This window comes from Accipiter gentilis, chromosome 14 (genome assembly GCF_929443795.1).
Source record: "Accipiter gentilis chromosome 14, bAccGen1.1, whole genome shotgun sequence".
Classification (NCBI taxonomy): Eukaryota; Metazoa; Chordata; class Aves; order Accipitriformes; family Accipitridae; genus Astur; species Astur gentilis.
This window is the reverse complement of record NC_064893.1, coordinates 5,534,914-5,555,369: the sequence shown is the minus strand read 5'-3', so window position 1 is coordinate 5,555,369 and position 20,456 is coordinate 5,534,914. Positions and strand designations below refer to the sequence as shown.

The following is a 20,456-nucleotide window of genomic DNA, read 5'->3' as shown; positions in this document are numbered from 1 at the left end:
GGAATGGGAAAGGGAGGAGTAACAGGAGCTAAACACCCGTCTCCCACAAAAATTAGCACCAGCTGTTTTATGCTTGTCACTTGGGAACTGCATGGTACTTCTGCCCAGCCTGGGGCTGGATCCTTCCCTTGCTCATGTCACCCAATTTTTTAATTTTTTTTTTTCTTTTGGCTAGCTTTCCAGTGCTGCTGACTTGTGTGCCTGAACGTATTTCTCCTGAAGCAAGAACTCTGAAAGGAAATGTGTCTACAGCCTGTGAAGAGAAACCTTCACTCCTCCCTTCCTTTCTTCCCAATTCTGGATTAACAGCTGAAGTCATCTAGGTTGTAAGAATCCAGTTCTGTATGCACCTTAACATAATAAATGGCACACTCTGTGGTGCTGTACTTCTCTTCATCACTATCATTAGGCATCACTAATGCTGTGTTTGGATCATGGTCTTTGCACCTTCACACCTCTGAACAATTTTTCGCTGGCAACACAACGGGAAAATTCCCAGCCATCTAATTAACTTCCATTTTGCTAACACTCCTCTTTCCAATCTTTTAGCTAATATAGTACAATTGATTGCTTCAATTCTGTGTTTAATCACAATCGCCTTGTCTACTTTGACTTTCTAATTGAATCATTTAATTTAGATTAGTACATTATTCTCTAATTAAAAAAAAAAAAAAAAAAAGGCAAGAGTGACCCTTCCAGTGATTTAGCGACCTGGTTCATATAGTGCAGGGTAATCTGACAGATTTATGGCAGGGTTTAACAGATTTGCAATTGATACTGGGATGTTGCAACCAGAGTGGAGAGTCCAAACTATCACAGGAGCCTTTCAGTGATATAATACACTTTCCTGGGTTTTATATCACTGCTGGATTTGAGCAGCTCCTGTCTGTTTGAATCCTCCTACTTGCTTGTTGCGGTTTGAGTCAGTAAGGAGATTTATAAACTGCTATATTCCAGTATCTCCTCCGCTTTTCTTGCTAACCAGAAACTCTTGCCTCTCCGTTATGGATGCCTACTTCTTTCTTCTTTTTGTCTTTAAAATCTCTACCCTGTAATCATACATGTTGATTTCCATTGCAGACGGAAAGTCCCTTAGAGGGAATGGAAAGTGCTTCTGACTTGTTCTGTTTATAGCAGTGGTAGAAGGAAATGAAGCACTTGGTGCTCTATGTTCTTTTTAGTAACTGATGGCCAGTACAGCTACCTGAACTTTTCTTTCAAAAATCAGGTAACCAACAGTAGCATCGACCACCTTTTTCCAGTAAAAGATTGATACCCTTGAAGAAATGCTTACTAAAGAATCTGTACCGTTTTTGTCAAATTTATATATAATACCATTTAAGACCAAGAATCTACTCAGGTGGACATCAACATTTTTTACAGAGGTCCTTCATTTAGGAGAATACTTCTAACATGAAGAAAAGCATAAATATTACACATTATTTTATGAAGCAAATGCTTTCTTTCTTGGAAGAGGGAAATGGAGTACTATTATATGCACAGATAATTTTTTTAAACACACAGCCCTACTTATAGAGATTAAGGGAAAAAGGGGAGTTTTAACCTCTGCTTGGCCTGTTAATAGTTGGGGTGGGCCCTGAAGTACTTGGAAGCAATGGCCAGCCTTCCATAGAAGCTGTGAAATTGCTATTTCTATTCTCTACTGAGAATGAATTTTAAATGTCATAAAGCAAAGAAAACTACCATATTTGAGAAAGCATATTTTTATGTTCCAATTTCACAAGGCAGTTTTAAAAGTACATTTGAAATACTAAAAATCAATTCTTTACTAGTATTGCAAGGTATTCTGTTCAACACCACAGATTATTAGGCAGGAATCAAGGCCACATTTTGATGAGCCAAGGGGATTTAGAAGAGTCATGGGAGGGAGGGCAGGAGATCACTATTTTTACTTCAACACCACAGCCTATTCACTGCACTGCCCCTGGCCAGGGAGCTTGGAAACTTGTTGGTGACTAAGACAAAGCTGGCTTTTGCACTATGTTTTGGCCTGAAAGTATGAAGAAATGGAGACCAAATGCTCATGTAATCATTAGTCCCTATGGTTAACTATTCTCACTGAGTTTCAACCCTGCCTTATTTTGATTGAATTGGTTTGGCTTTTACTGCCAAAACTTAGCTCTTGTAATGACTGTCCTTTCCTAGATTAAACAGATCTTATTAATTTTCTAAGAATTCCAGAGACTACATTTGCTTTTTTGTCCGCTGTTGAGTACTGAGATCACAACCTTTTAGAACCGTAATTATTTCTTTATGGTGACTCAGCTAAGAGCCATTGGTGAGCATGTGAAGCTGGGGTATTTCTTTCCTCCCCACTCTGTGCTCACCTGCCTATGATTTCTGCCTGCTCTTTCCTCAACTGATCACTCAGTATCACAGAAGTCCCTGGGAAGTCCACATGACACACTGGCAACTCGTTTTGGCACTTTGGCAGGATGTTGGGCGTGTGCGCCGAGGCAGGGGGTAGAGTTTTTCCTCTCATGACCCTGGCTCTTTTCTATACCCTCTCTGGCACTCAAAAGCAATCATGACTGAATCTGCACTGTTCTGCTCTCCCTTGGGCTCCTTTGACATCTGTACATGATGTTCAGAACTGGCGGTTGTCTTTCTTGGTCCTTCATACTGTCCTGGTGACAGATTCCAGAGGCCATACCACCTGCTCAGCAAACAAACCAGCTGGACTGCGGACAGCTGACACATGGCTGGGACAAAGCCCCAGGTGTGTCCCTACAGACATGATTTATAGGACAAAAGCACATCCAAATATACTTGGAAGAAATGGCATGGAACATGTGGCTCTTAATAAATGAGCTGAGTTGCAAAGGGTTGAATCTTTTCCTTGTAAATTGTGGGCTTTTAGGCACTGATCCAAGGTCCTTGGAAACCAATGGGAGTCCTTTCCAGTGGAGCAGCAGATACTTCCAGAGGGAAAGCTACTGACTATGACAAGGGTGCAGAAGCACTGTGGGACCCAGGCCACCAAGACTGTGAGAGGAAGGTGCCAGCACTGATGGCTCCTGAGACAGAAGGCCCCATTTCGTTGCCTGATCACGCCAAATCAGTGGCCTTAATGAACAGTTTACAATTTCCGCAGAGAATCATTACTCAAAAGTATTCAACGCTTCTCACTCCCTTCCCTGGACTTGATATTTTAGGTTTATTGCAAATTGTTTTTTGCCAGCACTTGCAAAACCAAGTGTAGTTTTTGGGCTAGGTCATCCGAGTTGCTCAGTGGTGTTTCTGTCCCTGACATGGTGAATTTGTAAGCAAGCCCCAAGGCAAGCGTGGGCCCAAATATGAATCATCATGCAGATGACTTTCACATTCATGTCAATAATTCAGTCACAATAGCAACACTAAACTGCAGGCTGTTGGCAGAGGGAAGTTGCTAAATTGGTGGGAAGATATGATTGAAACAGGTCCATTGATACACTTCCATTTTCAGAAAATATGTTGCCATATTCACCCAAGATGGGGAAAACCTACCCAAGCTACTCATGCCTGGTCTGCCTTTGGTCCTGAAGTACCAACCTCACACCCTAGTCATCTCCTGGTCCCAACCCCATTTGGCAGTTGAAGGTGTTCGGACTGGTCCTGATGCAATAAATTTTAATGTTAGTTTCACAAACGTTTCTCCGGATGGTTTTCTGGAAGAGGAAGATCCTTTGGCCGTAATTAATCTTTACTCCTATTCAGCTTCAATCTTTACAAATCTTCAACTGTATGGATTTGCTATATGAAGAATATGATTGTTGGTACTTTTTGCTCCTTAAATCCACAATACAAACGCAGGATTTATGCTTCTATCGATCCTGCCCATGGCCCTCAGTGATAAAAACCATCCCCATGAAACATAGGAAAGATGTTTAGTGTGACTGAAAGCTAGGAAAGCAAACCTCAACATACATTACTACACTACTGCTAGGGAGTATATCTTTTCAGAGCACAGTGTCACAGTGGGGAATGAAGAAACACATAAGGCTGCTAAAATATCAGGCTATAAAAATAATGAATTACTTCGACTTCACTAAAGCAAGACTAGGATGTCAAATATGGATTCTTCTTTTAAAATCTATTTTGTCAACATTTTACTTATTTATTATCTTATTCTGAGAACGGTTAAAATACAAACCTTCATTACCAGCAAGCTCTGAGATAAACCCTTCAGAAAGAAAAAAATCCCTTGTTTCCTTTGGAAGATAAAAATCCACAAGATAGTCAGTTTAAATGCATTTCAAAGATAAGAAGTGCTTTTAATTCTACAGAAGATTTCTGTCAAAAGTAACTGTATTGATACTAGCACAGTTACCTCTCCAGCGCTGTAGCTACGAAGTCGCTGAAGATGTTGCCTGTGAGTCAGGTGATTAGGGAGACGACCGTTCTGCAGTGGGATCCTGGGATCTATGAAAGTAGTAGCACGGCTGTTGTGGTCAACGAAGAAAGACTGCAACACACAGGAACAATGTTTTTTTGAAAGAAGACTGCCAACAAAGTGATGATATTGTGAGATCATAAAGTGAAAACCACTGGCAACTGTGTGTCAGAAATACCCTGTGTAGGTATAGTCCGTGGAAGGTATCTGCAAATGACAGGACTTTCTTAGTCGAAGCCAGAACAGCTCTTGGAAAATGCCTGAAGCTACACAGGTCAAAATCACATATAACAGCCATGAATTTGGCAAGACAGAAGAGAATAAAATAACCAGGGAACACTGCTTTAGCTTATTTGGTGGTTCCAGAAGTCACTGAGCAAAGCTTCACTGGAGGCAGAGACACTAAGCCAAATTTTGCAGTCACAACAGATCTAATCTCTGGCTTAAACTTTTTTGTTAGTCCACTAGGCTTTGAAACAATTGTTCTTGAAGCTTTTTTCTGCTTCTAAAGTAACTCTGCTTGCTGCTTTTGTTGTTTAAACCAAGCTTTCACCAGCTTTGAGTCAAGAAGGAAGGACCCTTTAGTAATCACGTAGCCTGATGTGGTGTGTTAAACAAGTGATTAGTTTTGTTGGTACTCTTACCTTCCCCTGCTGGTCGGTTTTTATCTCCCAGCCACGAGGAAGCTCCAGTCGGGTATCAGCAAACATGTTGATAAAATTTACCAGGTCTCTGTTGTGCTGATAGCGCTCAAAATTACGAGCGTCTCTACGGATCTTCAGAATCATATGCTTCAAGCAGGTACTGTTAGTGAAGACTCGATAGGCACTCTATGAGATGGAAAACAGAAGTGAGGAAAACAAGTTCTGATGTCAAAACAACATATTTGGTTATGTCATGGGACATACGCCCAAAGAACTGAAACATCCTTTTAGAGTCAAGAATAATTTCCATCTCATTCTTTTGATTTGAATGACTACTTTACATGAACACCTAGAATTAAGAAATACAATCTGGAAAGTGAAACATCCCACACATTATGCCCAGTTAGCTTGTGCATAAACTGCCTTTCTAATGCACTCCAAAAAGATGGTCAGTTAAAACAACACACACTCAAGATGCATGTAGCTGTGCCTATTTCATTGCTTTCATTAGTCAACAGAAATACCGCTTGTGTGACTGGATGATGCCAGAGATGCAAAGACAGCTGTGAACATGTATTTATGCTAGAATTCAAATCAAGATGCACATGATAGGATTCATAAACTTAAAAGGACTGCAGTGCAGATGTCTACATCTAAGCTTCCTACCTTATTTTTGGTCACTTTATAGCCACAGGACAGAAACAGACACTTTCAATTGTCTATTTTTGGAAGATAGGAATCATTTCCTGGAACTGAATATTTGTTTCTGCAATAACTACAAAGCACATCAGATGGAGACGTAGTCCCGAGTCAGATGAACACCACCCCTCAGGCACCTAGTTGTATCTCACAATGGGCATTAAATACACCTCTTAGAGGAACATGCCGTGATGCAGTTCTGAGTGAGTTAGTGCTGAACTGGTTACAGGAGAGGGGCCAAAGTGAACTATATTTGTTGACACAGTGTATTCAATGATAGAGCAACACAAAATGCACTTGCAGTGACAACACTTTTTCTCCTCCACAGGCTACTCTTGGGATCTTTTACTTCAGGGAAAAAGCTCCTCAAGACAGGGTAGGAAACTTTACAAAAAGCTGCAACCCTTCTAAGCATTTCACTAGAGAGAAAATGAGTGCATTGGTTCTGCTGGTCAGCCCAAAGGATTTAAATACTTGCACCTCCAGTGAAGTGAGCCCCAGCGTGCACACCTGTAATCTGTCCAGAGAATCCGGCCCAACAGCTTTGAATTCTCAAATTCTGTGTACTTTTCATGCATTTTAACCACTATAATGTAATAAACCATTTACAAGTATTATCTTTATTTTGTAAGGATTTATCATGGTAGTAGTGCTGAGAAGAGAATACTCCCTGCAGCAAAGGGTCCCTAATTGTGGCAAGGGCTGGTAAATGCTACAAAATCACAGAGATATGATCTCTGCCCTGAAGATATGACCTGGTTATAAATCAGGAAAGCTCTATGGTCACAAATTGCTAAAATCCCAGCCTACTCCATCACAGAAGTTGTATTATGATCTAATGTGTGATCAATGACTGTCCGAGTATCTCTTAGCTGCACTAGGGAAACAAAAAATGTAATGCAGTTTTATCCCTCCATGGAAATAAAATATCTGAAAAATGAGAGCCTTTCCCTTTTAATTATAACTGCTGGATAATATTTTCCAATCCCAACTTCACTGGCATAATTAATAGCTTGAAATTTTAATAGCGGCTTGTGGTCAAAATATTACAACCGTGTTAAGCCAAAAGTTATGTGTACCATTATTTCTGTACAAGTGGAATCTGTACGACCATTTGACAGATGTTTCAATAGATTATTCTGGCTCACATATTAGAGACAACTTTATAAGCTCAAACTGAAGGCCTCTCTTGGCTTTTTTTATTTCAGTGAGAAATAAAATTGGGATCCAGTCTCTTGTGAGCTGTTCCTTACACCACCATGGAATCAGTTGCTTATTTTGAAAACATGCGTTGCCGAATGAAAATGATACTACTCCCAGCTATAAATCACCATGTATCACCCTGTCAACAGAAGAAATCATGTGCACTCCATGACCTAGTTCAGGTAATGTCAGATGAGTTAATGTATCCCTTCCTCTGCAGGATTTCATGGGCAATATTCTCTGGCAGATGCTTGGAGATGGAGAGCTGGCTTCAATCTGCAAAGCACCACAAGCCAAAACCTGATGTCTGTAGTCAGCTACAGACTGGTGCTGAGGCAACTCCTCAAGTGTTTTAATTTCTTTTCCTTTCAAAAAGAAAGGTCATCCCTACCCAGAAATGGATGACTTTCCAAATATTCAGAAGTCACGTGCAGATGCCTAGCTGAACTACATTCAAGATATGGAAAACGAGGACTGCATCTCCTTGTGAGATTTCCCTATCTGCTTCCTCCTGGTTGACAAATCATTACATTTTTTCCACTCCACATCAGATTTGCAAAAAAACATGCAGATTTATTGCATTAATGAAAAAAAAAAGTTATTTGAATTTTTAAAATTCATTTTCATTCTTGTTTTTTCCAAAACAGCTACTCTGACTCAAGTCAGTATTTCTTCCACTGCATTATGCCCACCTGCTTCTTGGGAGTGCAAACTACATGAGTTTATAATTTTTTCCCTCTATTTCCCTGAGACATAGTGGTACCTGAGTAAGGTTTCTCAGGAACATGGCTCGAAAGGCAACAATCTCACTCCCTGCAGCAACTGACAAGAGAATCAACCAAGCCGAAACCAAGGGTTCCTACTTATTCTGGAAGGGTAACATTAATGACCTTCTCTGTACCAGGGAATTCCCTGTGTGAGGCAGAATCCCAGCAAGAATCTCCTTGGAGCAGCCTGGCTGTACTGTCCCCAACCTGGTCTGGTGCTCAGAAAGGACAACTGAACTCTGAGCCACACAATTCAAATTCACTACGCATTCTCCCTGAAGGCCTGGGGCATAGAGTTTGGATTCAGAAATCAGTAGTGTGAGAGAGCAAATCATAATTACTCACATAGTTTGCATGCAGCACAGTGAAGAACTCAGGATTGGTGATGAACTTCACAGCTGGAGACTGCAGCAACAAGGTGATTTTTTGAGAATTCACAGGAGAAAGGGAGCCTTCCCTCCTAATCTCTGGACACAAAAAAAAGCAGGAAAATCTTATTAACATAGTGGCAAGCACAGTCTATTATTTAACCTTTAATGAATGGCTGCAAAAGCGACAGTATAAAAAAGTCACCATCCTGCCAAATGCACCTACTTTCTTTGTGCTTCCAAGACAAGCCTGCTGGCAAACTGGTAGATGTTCTCCTTATGGTTAGTGGTGCAGTGCTTACAGTAGCAGGGCAGGAGCTGGACCATTTTCTGTACTGTATGTTATAAAACTCTGTGTCGTATCTACTGATGTCTCTAATTATCAATGTGACCACAACAGTTTCTGCCAGCTGATGGTTTGGTTCAATACTGTCACCCAAAGTCCTGACTGGTTCCCTCCACTGCTGATTTTAGAGAGATCTGATTTTCCAATCCAGCCTGACGGGCTCACCAGCAGAAAGCATTTGGTAGCAAGACTGGGTAAAGGAAGCCCTCAGCTCAGTCACTCACATCCATGTTGGTGCTGCAAAGCGTTGCCTTTTACTTGTAATTACATTATTTTTGGCAAGTTATGGTTTTGGGGACTTGTATGGTAAAGAAAACAAAAACAGACACAAAGGGATTCTTTTTAATCTGTATCAATTCATGAAGCACAGGAGCAGAACCAAGCATTTGAGAATGTAACGCTGTAGAGGCAGGACCTCCTTGACCTTCTACAGCCACCAGAAAAATGCTTCCTGCCATGGCATTATGGCTTGAGTGTGCAGTTCTGGAGTTTTCAAATATAAGCCAACTTTTATATGAAGTCCAAGGAAACTGGATGCAGATGTCATCAACAGAATAAATATAGATTCCCATTTTTTTCTTATCAGTTATAATTTTTTTTTTTTCTTCCTGCTAGACACGTCATATTATTTTATCCACTTAAAACTGCAGACTGGATCCAGTGCTGGAGTTAAATTGATTTATACTGGCTTAGAATCTGGATTAATGTGTCTAAATTGTATTCCTTCTGACATTTTTCATTTAAATTAAAAGCCAAATAGCAAATGTATCATACTGCAGCTTTTTCTTATTCTAGTGTGGTTTACATGACCCTTGATCTTTTAATTCCTGACATTTTATATACCATTGACTTTTTCTCCTAAAAGCAAAGCAATTAGCTATAGCAAAAACCATTTCCTAATCACTTAAGATGACATGTATCATACTCATCAGCTCTTCCAGGTTAAAACAAAAAAGGGAATGTTATATAATAAACTGACCTAAATACTTACTGGTAGCAATTCCTATTAAATAATTGTTTTATTATGTAGGCTATGATAGTAAATGATTATACATATTAGTAGTAATGACTACATTACTTATCATTTAAATAACAGTAATACAATGGGTACCTCATTTCCATTTCAGCTGCTAACAGAGAGGACAGGGTTCTCCCTAGAAGATCTAGTGTAGGTAAAAGGCTCCCATAAATTGCAATACAAAGGATTGCAAGGAAGCTTTGAATATCAAACATTAAACAGTCTTGGTCAAAACTGATTTTCAAGCTAAAAACACCTAATGGATCAGGAAAACAAACACGCAAAATTGAGTTTTCCAAACTTTATTTTTTAACAAGTTCACTATTTCTCTGTGTAGTTCTTCCTATTCAACATGGAACATTAAGAAAATTCAAGCAGACACTGTGTTGGTTCTTTCCCTTTGCCAATGCTGTTTACAGAGGGATGGCAAAAGGATGGCAAGAAGTCAGATTTACTTCCAGCAGAGGTGAGAACAACCCAAAGGAAGAGAACTGGCTGTTCATTTTGGTGGTGCGAGTTCTCAGACAAAGCAGATAGTTATTTTTGCATGCCTACAAGTTGCATAGTGGGCACTAGTCTGATTGCTGGTGTTCCTTACCCGAAACAAACACTCAGGCTATGGTTTCATAAATGTTTTAAGAAAATATGACTACCACCAAAAAGAGTAGAAGAGTCCCCTGCCATCCCATCCTGCCCTGGGTACACATTCTCCTCTTCTCCTTTGTAGTCATACTCATTCTTGTCTGGTCATCTAATAAGCCAGGTGAAAGAACCAATTTGGCTGTAAACAACATTAAGTACAAGAAACAAGGTTATTTTTCAGGCAGATGAGTTCTCTGCTCTGGTACGGGTTCCTGTCACATAAGTTAGTGATTAACAAAAAGACAGCTTCAATGGCAGCCCACACTTAGATCAGCTTATAGCTATCACAAAATTGCAGCTTTAGAAACACAAGTATTTCATACTCAATGCCAGGGCCACTGCAGGTGTGACCACATGGGCAAACGTGGCAGTGCAGAAGCTGTGCCCAGAGAGAATGAACTGCAATGCCCCAAGCTAAAAATCACACTGCAGCAAAAATAAGACAGCGCTGTTTTTGCAACTACTAAGGTGAATAAAAAACAGATGCCTTTTCCATTTTTATTTCAAATAGCCCTTTACTAAAGTAAAAATGCTTTGTCTGTCTTAGTAGTTGTTAAAAAAAAGAAGAACTGAGGCCCTTTGTATCCAGCTTTGTACCTGTAGCTTCAAGTCTAAGCCTCTTTTCTTCTGATTATTTTTTTGCAACCCGGTATAATAAAGTTCCAGTCTCCCATGGAAACGCAGATTTCCCCAGAAGCGAATGCCATCACTGAATGGCACTGAACATGCCACTCAATAGCTTTCTTCCCGTACCTGAGCTTGGCTGGGAAGGCTCTGCCTCAGAGTCACTTCCTCCTCCAGTGGGAACTCTCTCCAACCTGTTGTTTACCACAGCATCGTCTTCAGTCCGCTCTGTTGCAATAGTTCGCTGGATATTTTGGTATCTGCATACATTCAGAGAAAGGAACAACATGCTTTAGTTAATAGAAGAGCTTTCTGGTGCTTTCTACTTTGACAATTAGCACTGTTCTTGAATGATTCCAATACTTTTATCTTCAGCATGTGACAGAGTAAGAGCACGCTCAACTCTTCTCCTTCAACTGATGCAGCTGCTCACACTTGGGCCAACCGTTACCCTGCAAATAATGGCATTTTGCACTGACTAACAAATAGCTACAGAGGATGCAAAGCAAGGAATACTCAAAGGTCAAATTTAGAGAGGTATTTAGTCTACAGGTTGCTACTAGGCTTCCCTTGAGAACATCTGGATGTCCAGAACCTAAAACTACTGGTGGATCATGGTTCCCCCTTCCATTTAGTCTTATGATAGCATAACCAATGAAGTAAGGGTCAATCCTGTGATGCACCAAGTACCCTTCAGTCTTTCTTACTACAATATTGGATGCACATGCTCAACCCTACAAAGGCTATTAAGAGTGTTCACAAAATGTTTATTATGATACTGCATGGCCTGCAGTTGGGAACACTTCCATTTTGGTCGGCAATATGGAACGTAAACTATCAGGTAGCATGACCTCAAAGAGCTATGATCTAGTTGACATGACAGCCACAGAAAAGTAGAATAGGATGTAATACATGAGCTGAGTAAGTGAACAGTGTGAGGATGCAAGTGTTATGTCCATTTTTGGAAATCAGTGGGATTGGGCATTTAGCTTGGGTAGTGACTAGTTGCAGAACAAGGAAGAGGAAACAATATAGAGATAAGCAAACAACAGCGAGGAGGATGACAGAAGAAAATTGTGAATGAGAACCTACAAATGTCTTAAAAAACCTATAACATCATTTCCATACTAACCATGGAACTAATTGCCGCATTAGTTGATGTCAACAGACACCATGGTCTTACGGATGAACCCAATCCTAAATACTTTACCAGATTGGGAACAAAGTATATATACCTGGCTGTGGGAATAACCTGGAGTGTTTTGAATTCGCACTACACAAAACACATTCTGGTTAACTTGTTCACTCACATAGATGACTAAGATGAGAGATCAAGATTTCTTTGGTTCTACTGGCAAGCTATGAATATAAATCTTATGTATTGAATAAGAAAATATATTTTATAGACAGGGAGAAAAAAGAAAGAAAAAGAAAACATAAAGAAAGAAGCAGAAAGAGAAGGAAAAGGAAAGAAGGAAAATAGGCTCTCATAATAATTTTAATTAGCTTTTACTCCACCCCAATATTTTTAATCCTTATTTCTGAATTGCATTTCCATATGTATATAAAACAGGATGGCTTTACTGCTTGCATTTAATCTGATCCAGCATTGTTTGTCTCTCATTTTCCTGACTTACCCTCTTTTTTCTTTCCTCAGCTCAAGTTCTGACTTACAAATTTTACTTACTTTCTCTCCCTTTATTTGTTAATGCACACTTTATTCCAAATTAGAAGTTAGTCAGGAGTTAGTTCCTCAAAGTGACACAGGATCATTAAAGACAAGCAATTAGGATTTGGCTTTTATGTCTCTCAACAGACATCATCTCCAGTAGCTCACTGCAACCCAATCTTGGGCTGAGGACCTGGAGACAATTAAGAAAAATAATTAAAGTTTTAATAGATTTATGCTAAACTTTCACAGTACTATGTGTGTCCCCCCCCCCATACCCAAAGTCATTTGAAGCTACATTTAATGTATACTTTGACAGTTTAAGTAAACATCCATCTATACAAGAAAATTCTGATAGCAGGTTTTGCAACAGCATGAATTTACTGCAGTTTTAAACCCTCTGTTTTAGACCTACATTTTACATTTTTATTCACATGACTGCAGGCAATTGAATGAAGTTTCCATTCCAGTACTGGAGGAGTTTTACAACACCCACGTGCAACAGAAAGGGGCGGGGGGAAAGAAGTTCATAATCAAGGGATATAAGCACACATATAAAAAACCCTTGTAGCTTCAATTTAATTAGATGGTAGAAAATCCCTATTGGCAAACCTTACAGAGTAACACTAGCTGTATGCCAACAAAAGGCTACACTTTTATTTTGGGTCTCAATACTATAAAATCATCTTATACAAATACCAGAAAATGCCAAAGCAATTGGAGAAAACATTGAAAGTGCAAAAGCTATGGGAATGCCTCTAGAAATTTCAGTCTCCTTTCAAAGTGATTTGTCAAAGGAATGGAGGTTTAGAAATACCACACTGTGGCTGTCTTAATTATCACGGTTATAATTTCTTATGTTACTTATTACCTTTTAAATTAGTGCAAAGACAAATGTAGATATACGTATGCTGCAAAGCATCTTTCCAAAAGAGCTTCAACAACATGGGCTATTATCTGCTTTGCTAAGAAGTAGGGAAGACAGATAGTGCTGTAGAAAATGAGCAAAAGTCTTTAAAGTAAGAAGTATGGATGTCTCTGGAGTGTGCCCAACACCTGGATTCCAGTTTTGCATTCCCTGTATCCTCAAGTGGCTAGTACAGCTAATGGGAAGCTTGGAGCACAGAAGGAAAGCAGGACTAGGCTCAATCACAGCTACGGGTTTTTTTTCAAGCTGAATTTCCAAAGCTTTGTGGTTTTGGCTGGGCTGGAAATACCAAGCTTCCTTGTAATATTTTGGTCTTTCCATTCCCTTCCACAAATGAAACCAGGAAGCTGAAAAGTGAGTAGATTGGTTTAGAAAGAAAAGCCGCCAAGTTTTTCAAACTGCTAAGTGATTTTGAGTCCAGATTTTGTTTAAGGTTAGAGCAAAAGTTCAGGCTGCTGCTACTTCTATCAGCAAGGTCTATCTTTGCTATTGCCTCACCTAAAATGATTCTCAGGTGTGTTTGCTGAAGAACATTTCAAATAATGAAGTTTGAAATACAACAAAACAGTATTTCTAAAATGAGTGCTTAAAACAAAGCCCGATCCTCCACAGTGCTGATAATAACCACTTACAAAAAGTAATTTTCCTCACAATCCTGAAATCTGGAGACGCAATATTTGAAATTAGCTTTAGGACAGCAATTATAACAGCCAGGCTGAAAATAAAGGAATGACTTGCCACTAGGCAAATGCTCAGAGATTCAATATGAATCTCTTTTCCCAAACTTGGAAACAATAGTACATCTCTGTGTTCAACGTCTCAGATATATAGAGCTCTCTGGCAGAGAGTAGAAAATCATCAGCTTTTTTCCTCTGTCCCAAGAAGCCATGACAGTTCATGTTTAATAAGTTGCAAAGTGCTTAGTCTCCAGTAGGACTTGAGTAAGGAGAGATATGCCACCACTGAAAACCCTCTATACTTCTCACTTTGTAATTGGATATGTGAATGCTAAAAATAGAGAGATTCAAAGAATGTCAGTCCTACTACTGTCAATTCCCAACCCCAAGCAGTGATAATCAAGTCATAACCAAGAAAGCCAGGCAGCTTACATGAAAACATTGAATAATAAAGTTTGAAGCAAGAAGGTCACTAAGACAATGCCTACCCTTCAGTTTCTGCTGACATAGCTGGTTTAATGATTAACCTGCATTAACTAACAGAATGGTAAATTCCTACACAGACTCTCACAAGCACTTATTCCTTTCTTGATTGTGCTGCATTTACATGAGTTCAACCTCAAAAAAAAAAAAAAAAAAAAAAAAAAAAAAGGCCAATTTATGTCCACAACAGACCTTTCTGCTTTCTGTGGCAGATAACTTGCTTAAGTGGCAGCCAAATAGTGTGAGCTTTGCATGGCCCAAACACCCCTTAAAGACAAATGCGAAATGGCAAGGTGTCATGTAAATCCCTTGAAAGAATCTACATTAAACATTCACTTTCTTTAGTGTTTTTTTTTTTAATATTAACATGGTAGCTTGACACATTCTGAGGAAAGCTATAATGAAAACAAATACTCAGCAGGTTCCTTCACTTCTGCAAGACGTAACACATTATGAAATGCTATCCAAAATAATGAATTTTGGCAAAAAAATGGAGAAATTCTTCAAGAGCATGTTGATGGTGTCAACTTAAGTTGCAAAACAGCCACTTTAAGAAGGCTGGTTTGCTCTCCACGAGTTACGTTAACTTTCTAGTTTTTGTCATTCAGTGCCCAGTTCTCCTTACTCCCAAACTATTCTGCACTCTGAAAAGAGTACTTGGAAACTCTGCATCATTCTCTCTGCTGTAGACCTTTCTCTTAGCACAGAAAAAAAGACGAAAAAACTTTTGTGGCATTTTACATGCTATAATTAGAATATAATTTCAGTTTTGCTTGTCTTTTTCTAGAAACCATATCATTACAGTAGGCAGAGAAGTAAAAAAACCCTTTCCTGAAGTAAAAAAGGAAGATTTTTGACCAACTGTTTATTTTTTCTCTTTCCTCTTAAATTCAGTCTGAAAAGCAAGCATGAGAAGGAAATGATAAACAAATCTATGTGTGGACTAGTCAAACAAAGGGAAAATATGCACCATGTTAAGAGATATCTTAGCCAGCTCAGAATGAACTGACAGATTTACAGGGCCCAATGCAACACTAAGCAGATACGTCTACATCTAGAAATGGGTACTGTCCTATTACAGCAGTGCTCTGCCCTGGAAAAGGAGACAGACCATTCAACGGGCCTAATTAGCTTGATTAGAAATGCCACACTGATATGGCAACACTATTTCAATAACAGCGCAGAAACCTCTGCAACGTAGCACTAGATGAAAACCCATAGATACCACTCTGAGAGTTAAATAGCAAAAGTGACTCCATCTTTTGGAAAACACTTCTGGGAGTCATTTCAAAAAAGTTTTCCAAAAGCCTCTTTTTGCTGTTTGAAACATTTTGCAATATCTTTCACTCAAACAGCACTTCTCACATGGGCAAGTTTGGGTACTGGACAGCCACAGCAGGCACAGCAGCAGGCTGAAAGAGATCAGCAGTGGAACAGGAACGTGTACATTGGACTTGGACAAGGAGGAAAGACAAATCCTTAGGGAGCCAATGTGATGCACGGGGGAAGGAAGCAAGCAAGCTACTGGGGCAGTGTGGAAAAAGGGGAGTGCAGATCTCAAGGGAATACAGGTACAAATGCTCACCGACGGTTCAGCTGCTCCATTTGCTGGATGGAGCCAGACCTGTGGATCCCATCTGGTGTTGCTGCAGCTGTGGGGCGCTGCCATGTGGTGGTTCGGTTGACATGATCAACGTAGAATACCCTCCCGTGGCTGTCTATCCGAGCTTCCCAATCTAGGGTTGGAAAAAAAGGAAGGGGTGATGCTGTAAGTGTGATGCCTTCCAGAAAACCTAAATGCGGGAGATAGATATACACACACATACATATACACAGACAGGCTATATACACACAAGAGACACTGTATCTATAGTCAACATGTGTGCAATACATATTATGTGTATATATTCAAAGTATACATTCAAATGTGTATATATACTATGTGCTTGTCTATATATATGTATATGCAATATATGCATATACATAAACATTTCACACACAGCACATAGGTAGCCTATGGAATTCACTACCATAGACTATGAAAAACAAGTGACATAGTGGCTACATTATTTAAAGGGCTGGATAATTTTACCGTTAATAATCCTAGTTGGCTGGATTCATTGCAGGTTGGGGTAGCCACAGAGGGTAGACCCTTAGCAGAAAAGGATTAAATCTGAGCTAATATGGCAAATCCCGTGTTTTCTTTTTTGTTATGTTTCAGAACAAACATGTTTCATTTCTCTCTTTTTTTATAAAGTGGCTTCAAAGGATACCATATAGCAATTAAAGGCTCCCCTGAAAACTGATCACAGCCTGGTTGGACATATCCTTAGAAATCTCTCTAAACAGATGAGTATCATAAATCTATTGCTCTGATGAAACCCAACTAGATTGAAAGTTTGCAGCATAATATCAAGCCTTCCATCATTGCTGTTTCCTACTAATGTTTATTTTGTCCCATGATTGAAAACCGGAAGTTACTTGGTATATGATGGCTTGTGGAAAATGGTAATGTTGATAAAAAAAGTGTTTGGAACAGGAGAAATTCAGAAGTGAGTTAGCTAGCAAAGCCACATACCAAATTGGTGGGAATGTATGGAGCAGTGATGTAAATTAGACTTGCTAGCTTCACATTCCTACGTGATTCACAGCTGATGACACATCTATATAAATACATGCACATACTTTCTACACATGTTTATATAAAAACCTCACTCACATTCACACACAAATGCACATATTACCTTTGGGGGCAAACAGTTCCTCTTATGCCCATATTCTTACTACGATACCCTCCTCCCTGATGAGTCCACTCCTTCGTCTATGGTTTTCTATGATCAAATTCAGGATCAGCTGAATTTCATACTTTCTGTATTTTATCTCCTACTCTGCAAGAGTAAGACTGAAGTTGTACCTCTCCCTGCTGTATCCGGAAACCTAGCCTTCATGACCAGTTCCCATCCCCTGAATGCTGGCCCTGGCTAAACTCAGTTCCCATACCTGGGCTGGTACCAGCCAAGTGTGGGCTCTCTGAAGTCTATGGTTGGCTGCCCCTGACATGTTAATCCCACAAACCTTAAAAGACGGGCACAGGGAGTCCCTTGGAGGAATGTTCTGTAAGACTTCAAAACAACAAGGGCCATATGCACATGCATTATTTCTTTCCAAGCTGACTATAAGTACCTCAGTCCTTATAGACGCAAAACCTATAGTCACACCACAGGTACACACACAGTGTCTCTCGCTGTGAACATCAGTATGTAATTTTAAGAAGAGGACTCTCCTATCCTCACACCAGGTAAAGTTTCCCAAGGATGTTGTAGCTTTTTCAAGAACAAGATCTCAGCTTTGTGAAAACAATGTCTAAAACGTAAGACAGTGAAAACCAGCACATCAAGTACAACAGATGCACATTGAAGGAAATCAGACTGACAAATAACGCAGGCTGAAGGCCAGAGCCTTGCTGAGCATGCTGTCACTGGTGGCAGGTGTACCACCGTGGGTGGGGAATGGTCCTTCTGGAGCTATGCATTATCTGCAATATCCTCAAGGAAATAATCTTGGCCAGATCAAAGGCGACATGATGTACATCAGCATCATGATGTGGTGGTGCATTTCTTTCCCCCTCTCCAGGCTGACTTACAAACTCGGGAAGGCTCGCTAGGCCTTAGTATTAAGTGTAATGAGTCAGGGGGTTAACCGACCCTTGACTGTGCCGGGAACTCTTACACGGCTAAGACAGGGAGATATGCTGTGTGCCTCAAGGACTCCTGCTGCCCGGCAAGGGTGGGAGGACGGGTGTAGAGATAGTCAGTTCTCATAACAACCTTGTCCTGGTTTCAGCTGGGATAGAGCTAACTGTCTTCCTAGTAGCTGGTACAGTGCTATGTTTTGAGTTCAGCATGCAAAGAATGTTGATAACACGGATGTTTTCAGTTGTTGCTCAGTATTGTTTAGACTATAGTCAAGGATTTTTCAGCTTCTCACGCCCAGCCAGGGCACAAGAAGTTGGCACAGGACACAGCCAGGGCACCTGACCCAAACTGGCCAACGGTGTATTCCATACCATGGGACGTCACATCTAGTATAGGAGCTGGGAAGTGGGGGGGGGCAGGGAATCGCTGCTCGGGGACTGGCGGGGTGTCGGTCGGCGGGTGGTGAGCTATTGCCCTGCGCATCATTTGTACATTCCAATCCTTTCATTATTGCTGTTGTCATTTTATTAATGTTATCATTATCATTATTAGTTTCTTCTTTTCTGTTCTATTAAATCGTTCTTATCTCAACCCAGAAGTTTTACCTTTTTTTTTTTTCCCGATTTCCTCCCCCATCCCACTGGATGGGGGAAGTGAGTGAGCGGCTGCGTGGTACTTAGTTGCTGGCTGGAGTTAAACCACGACAAACCTGCAGCCAGTTCTTTCTCATAATAACCTTGAGACATTACAGTCCTCCTCTGACAATCTTGGAGCAACCCATATCTATGTTTGGAGTTATTCTTCAACAGTCTTGGAATTTTCCAGTGCAGCTGGGATTCTAGAAATTTGTTAATGACCAAAGTCAATCATCTCCCGAACCTATAAACAGCAGTACTAGGTGAGGCCCTTTGAGTTCTCTTGGACCACAGCAGGCTGTGACCAGCATCTCCCTCTGAGCGGGACACCTCTCAGAGCTCGCAAACTGTCCGGTTTGCGAAAATCGGAGGTATGTCACTAAAAGCCGACATGGCCTGGGCTGATTCTCTTCGGTCCTTGAGGCTTGACCCTTCGCCCTTTGAGAAAGATGCCAAAGCATTCAACATGAATATTTTCACTGACCTCAAGGGGAATTTTTAACATGTACACCTCTTTTTCTCTGTCTTTTATTCTCTTACATGTATCTCTCTTAGTGTCTTTATGCATACGTGTGTACTAACCTGAATAGGCTATAGTAAGTGTGTTATGGCAAGTATATTATAAGTCATTAAGTTATAGAAGAAATATTATAAGTTAATACTTTCAAGTTTATACCTAAATTACTGTCGTGATTTTTATTCAACTGTGAATGAATTTTAGGCTGCTATTATACTCATAATCACTTTAGATATAAACCGTTGACCAAGTCTGGGGCTAGGAGTCGATCCAGCTGCACCTAGACTCCGACAGGAGTTTAGAAAGCAAAGGGGTCTTCTCTGAACCTCATGACTCAATGGGAGGGTCTCCCTTACCCTTTCCCACATTCCCTTTTACCCTATTACATTTTTAGTCCCTATATACATAAGTTCAGTTTGATTCTGATTTAATTTTCCTGTGTGCATTTTATCCGCGTACTAATAGAGTGAACCTTGCCAACCTGTGAAGCTCTGCACTTTTATACAATTTCTATTAAACAATTTTTCTATTGCTAATACAATTGGAGGTGATTCTTTAAGCGATCTGAACCTCTCTCTCATTTTTAAATCCCCCCATGACACACGAAGATCTTAATTTTCCTTGCTGTTGTCTGGCAAAGGACAAATCCTAGCCCTCACCCCACACTATTTTAGTAGACATGTAACAAGTTGAGAATAATAAAGGTCAATGGATAATTAGAAGCTTGTAGGCAATGCTGCAGATCCATACTCTAGACAGCCTACAGAAGACACCAACTGGTTGTATTTGTCTGAAGCCTGCTGATGGACACTTAGTAAGAATAATACTACCCAATTACACAAACAAGGGCTTCTCATAATCCAGCCCTGTGCACTACCAGCTCTAGAGGCTATGCTGCAGTGTCTCTAATGAAGTGCAACTTAGAGTTCCTAAGCATAACACTCAGAAATCTAGGAGCAACGAAACTTGTCCAGAGCTTGGAGGTCATAGTGAAAACATCAGGTCAGGATCATGCAGACTGGTTTACAACCAAGGCTATCTCTGTTGGATGTATCAGACACCCAGGAGCAGTATGTACAGACATGAACTACACCTATCTGTGAGCGCTGCTTTATTCATTGCTTTATGGGTGTATACACCTGAAACCA

At 40.2% G+C, this 20,456-nt stretch overlaps 1 protein-coding gene across 6 annotated transcripts in view; it reads right to left on the bottom strand.

Moving 5' to 3' along the window:
• The window catches only part of HECW1 (HECT, C2 and WW domain containing E3 ubiquitin protein ligase 1), a 281,480-nt gene that overhangs the window by 47,389 nt on the left and 213,635 nt on the right, over positions 1 to 20,456 (bottom strand). For all 6 annotated transcript variants that reach the window (XR_007508055.1, XM_049816120.1, XM_049816121.1 and 3 more), the window contains 5 exons: positions 16,047 to 16,197; positions 10,834 to 10,964; positions 8,052 to 8,173; positions 5,038 to 5,223; positions 4,331 to 4,465 (listed from right to left, as the gene is read on the bottom strand). Coding sequence is in view for 5 of the 6 variants with exons in the window: in XM_049816120.1 (XP_049672077.1) it covers positions 4,331 to 4,465; positions 5,038 to 5,223; positions 8,052 to 8,173; positions 10,834 to 10,964; positions 16,047 to 16,197 (725 nt within the window). In the remaining variant the exon portion in view is untranslated. The remainder of the gene's footprint in view (positions 1 to 4,330; positions 4,466 to 5,037; positions 5,224 to 8,051; positions 8,174 to 10,833; positions 10,965 to 16,046; positions 16,198 to 20,456) is intronic.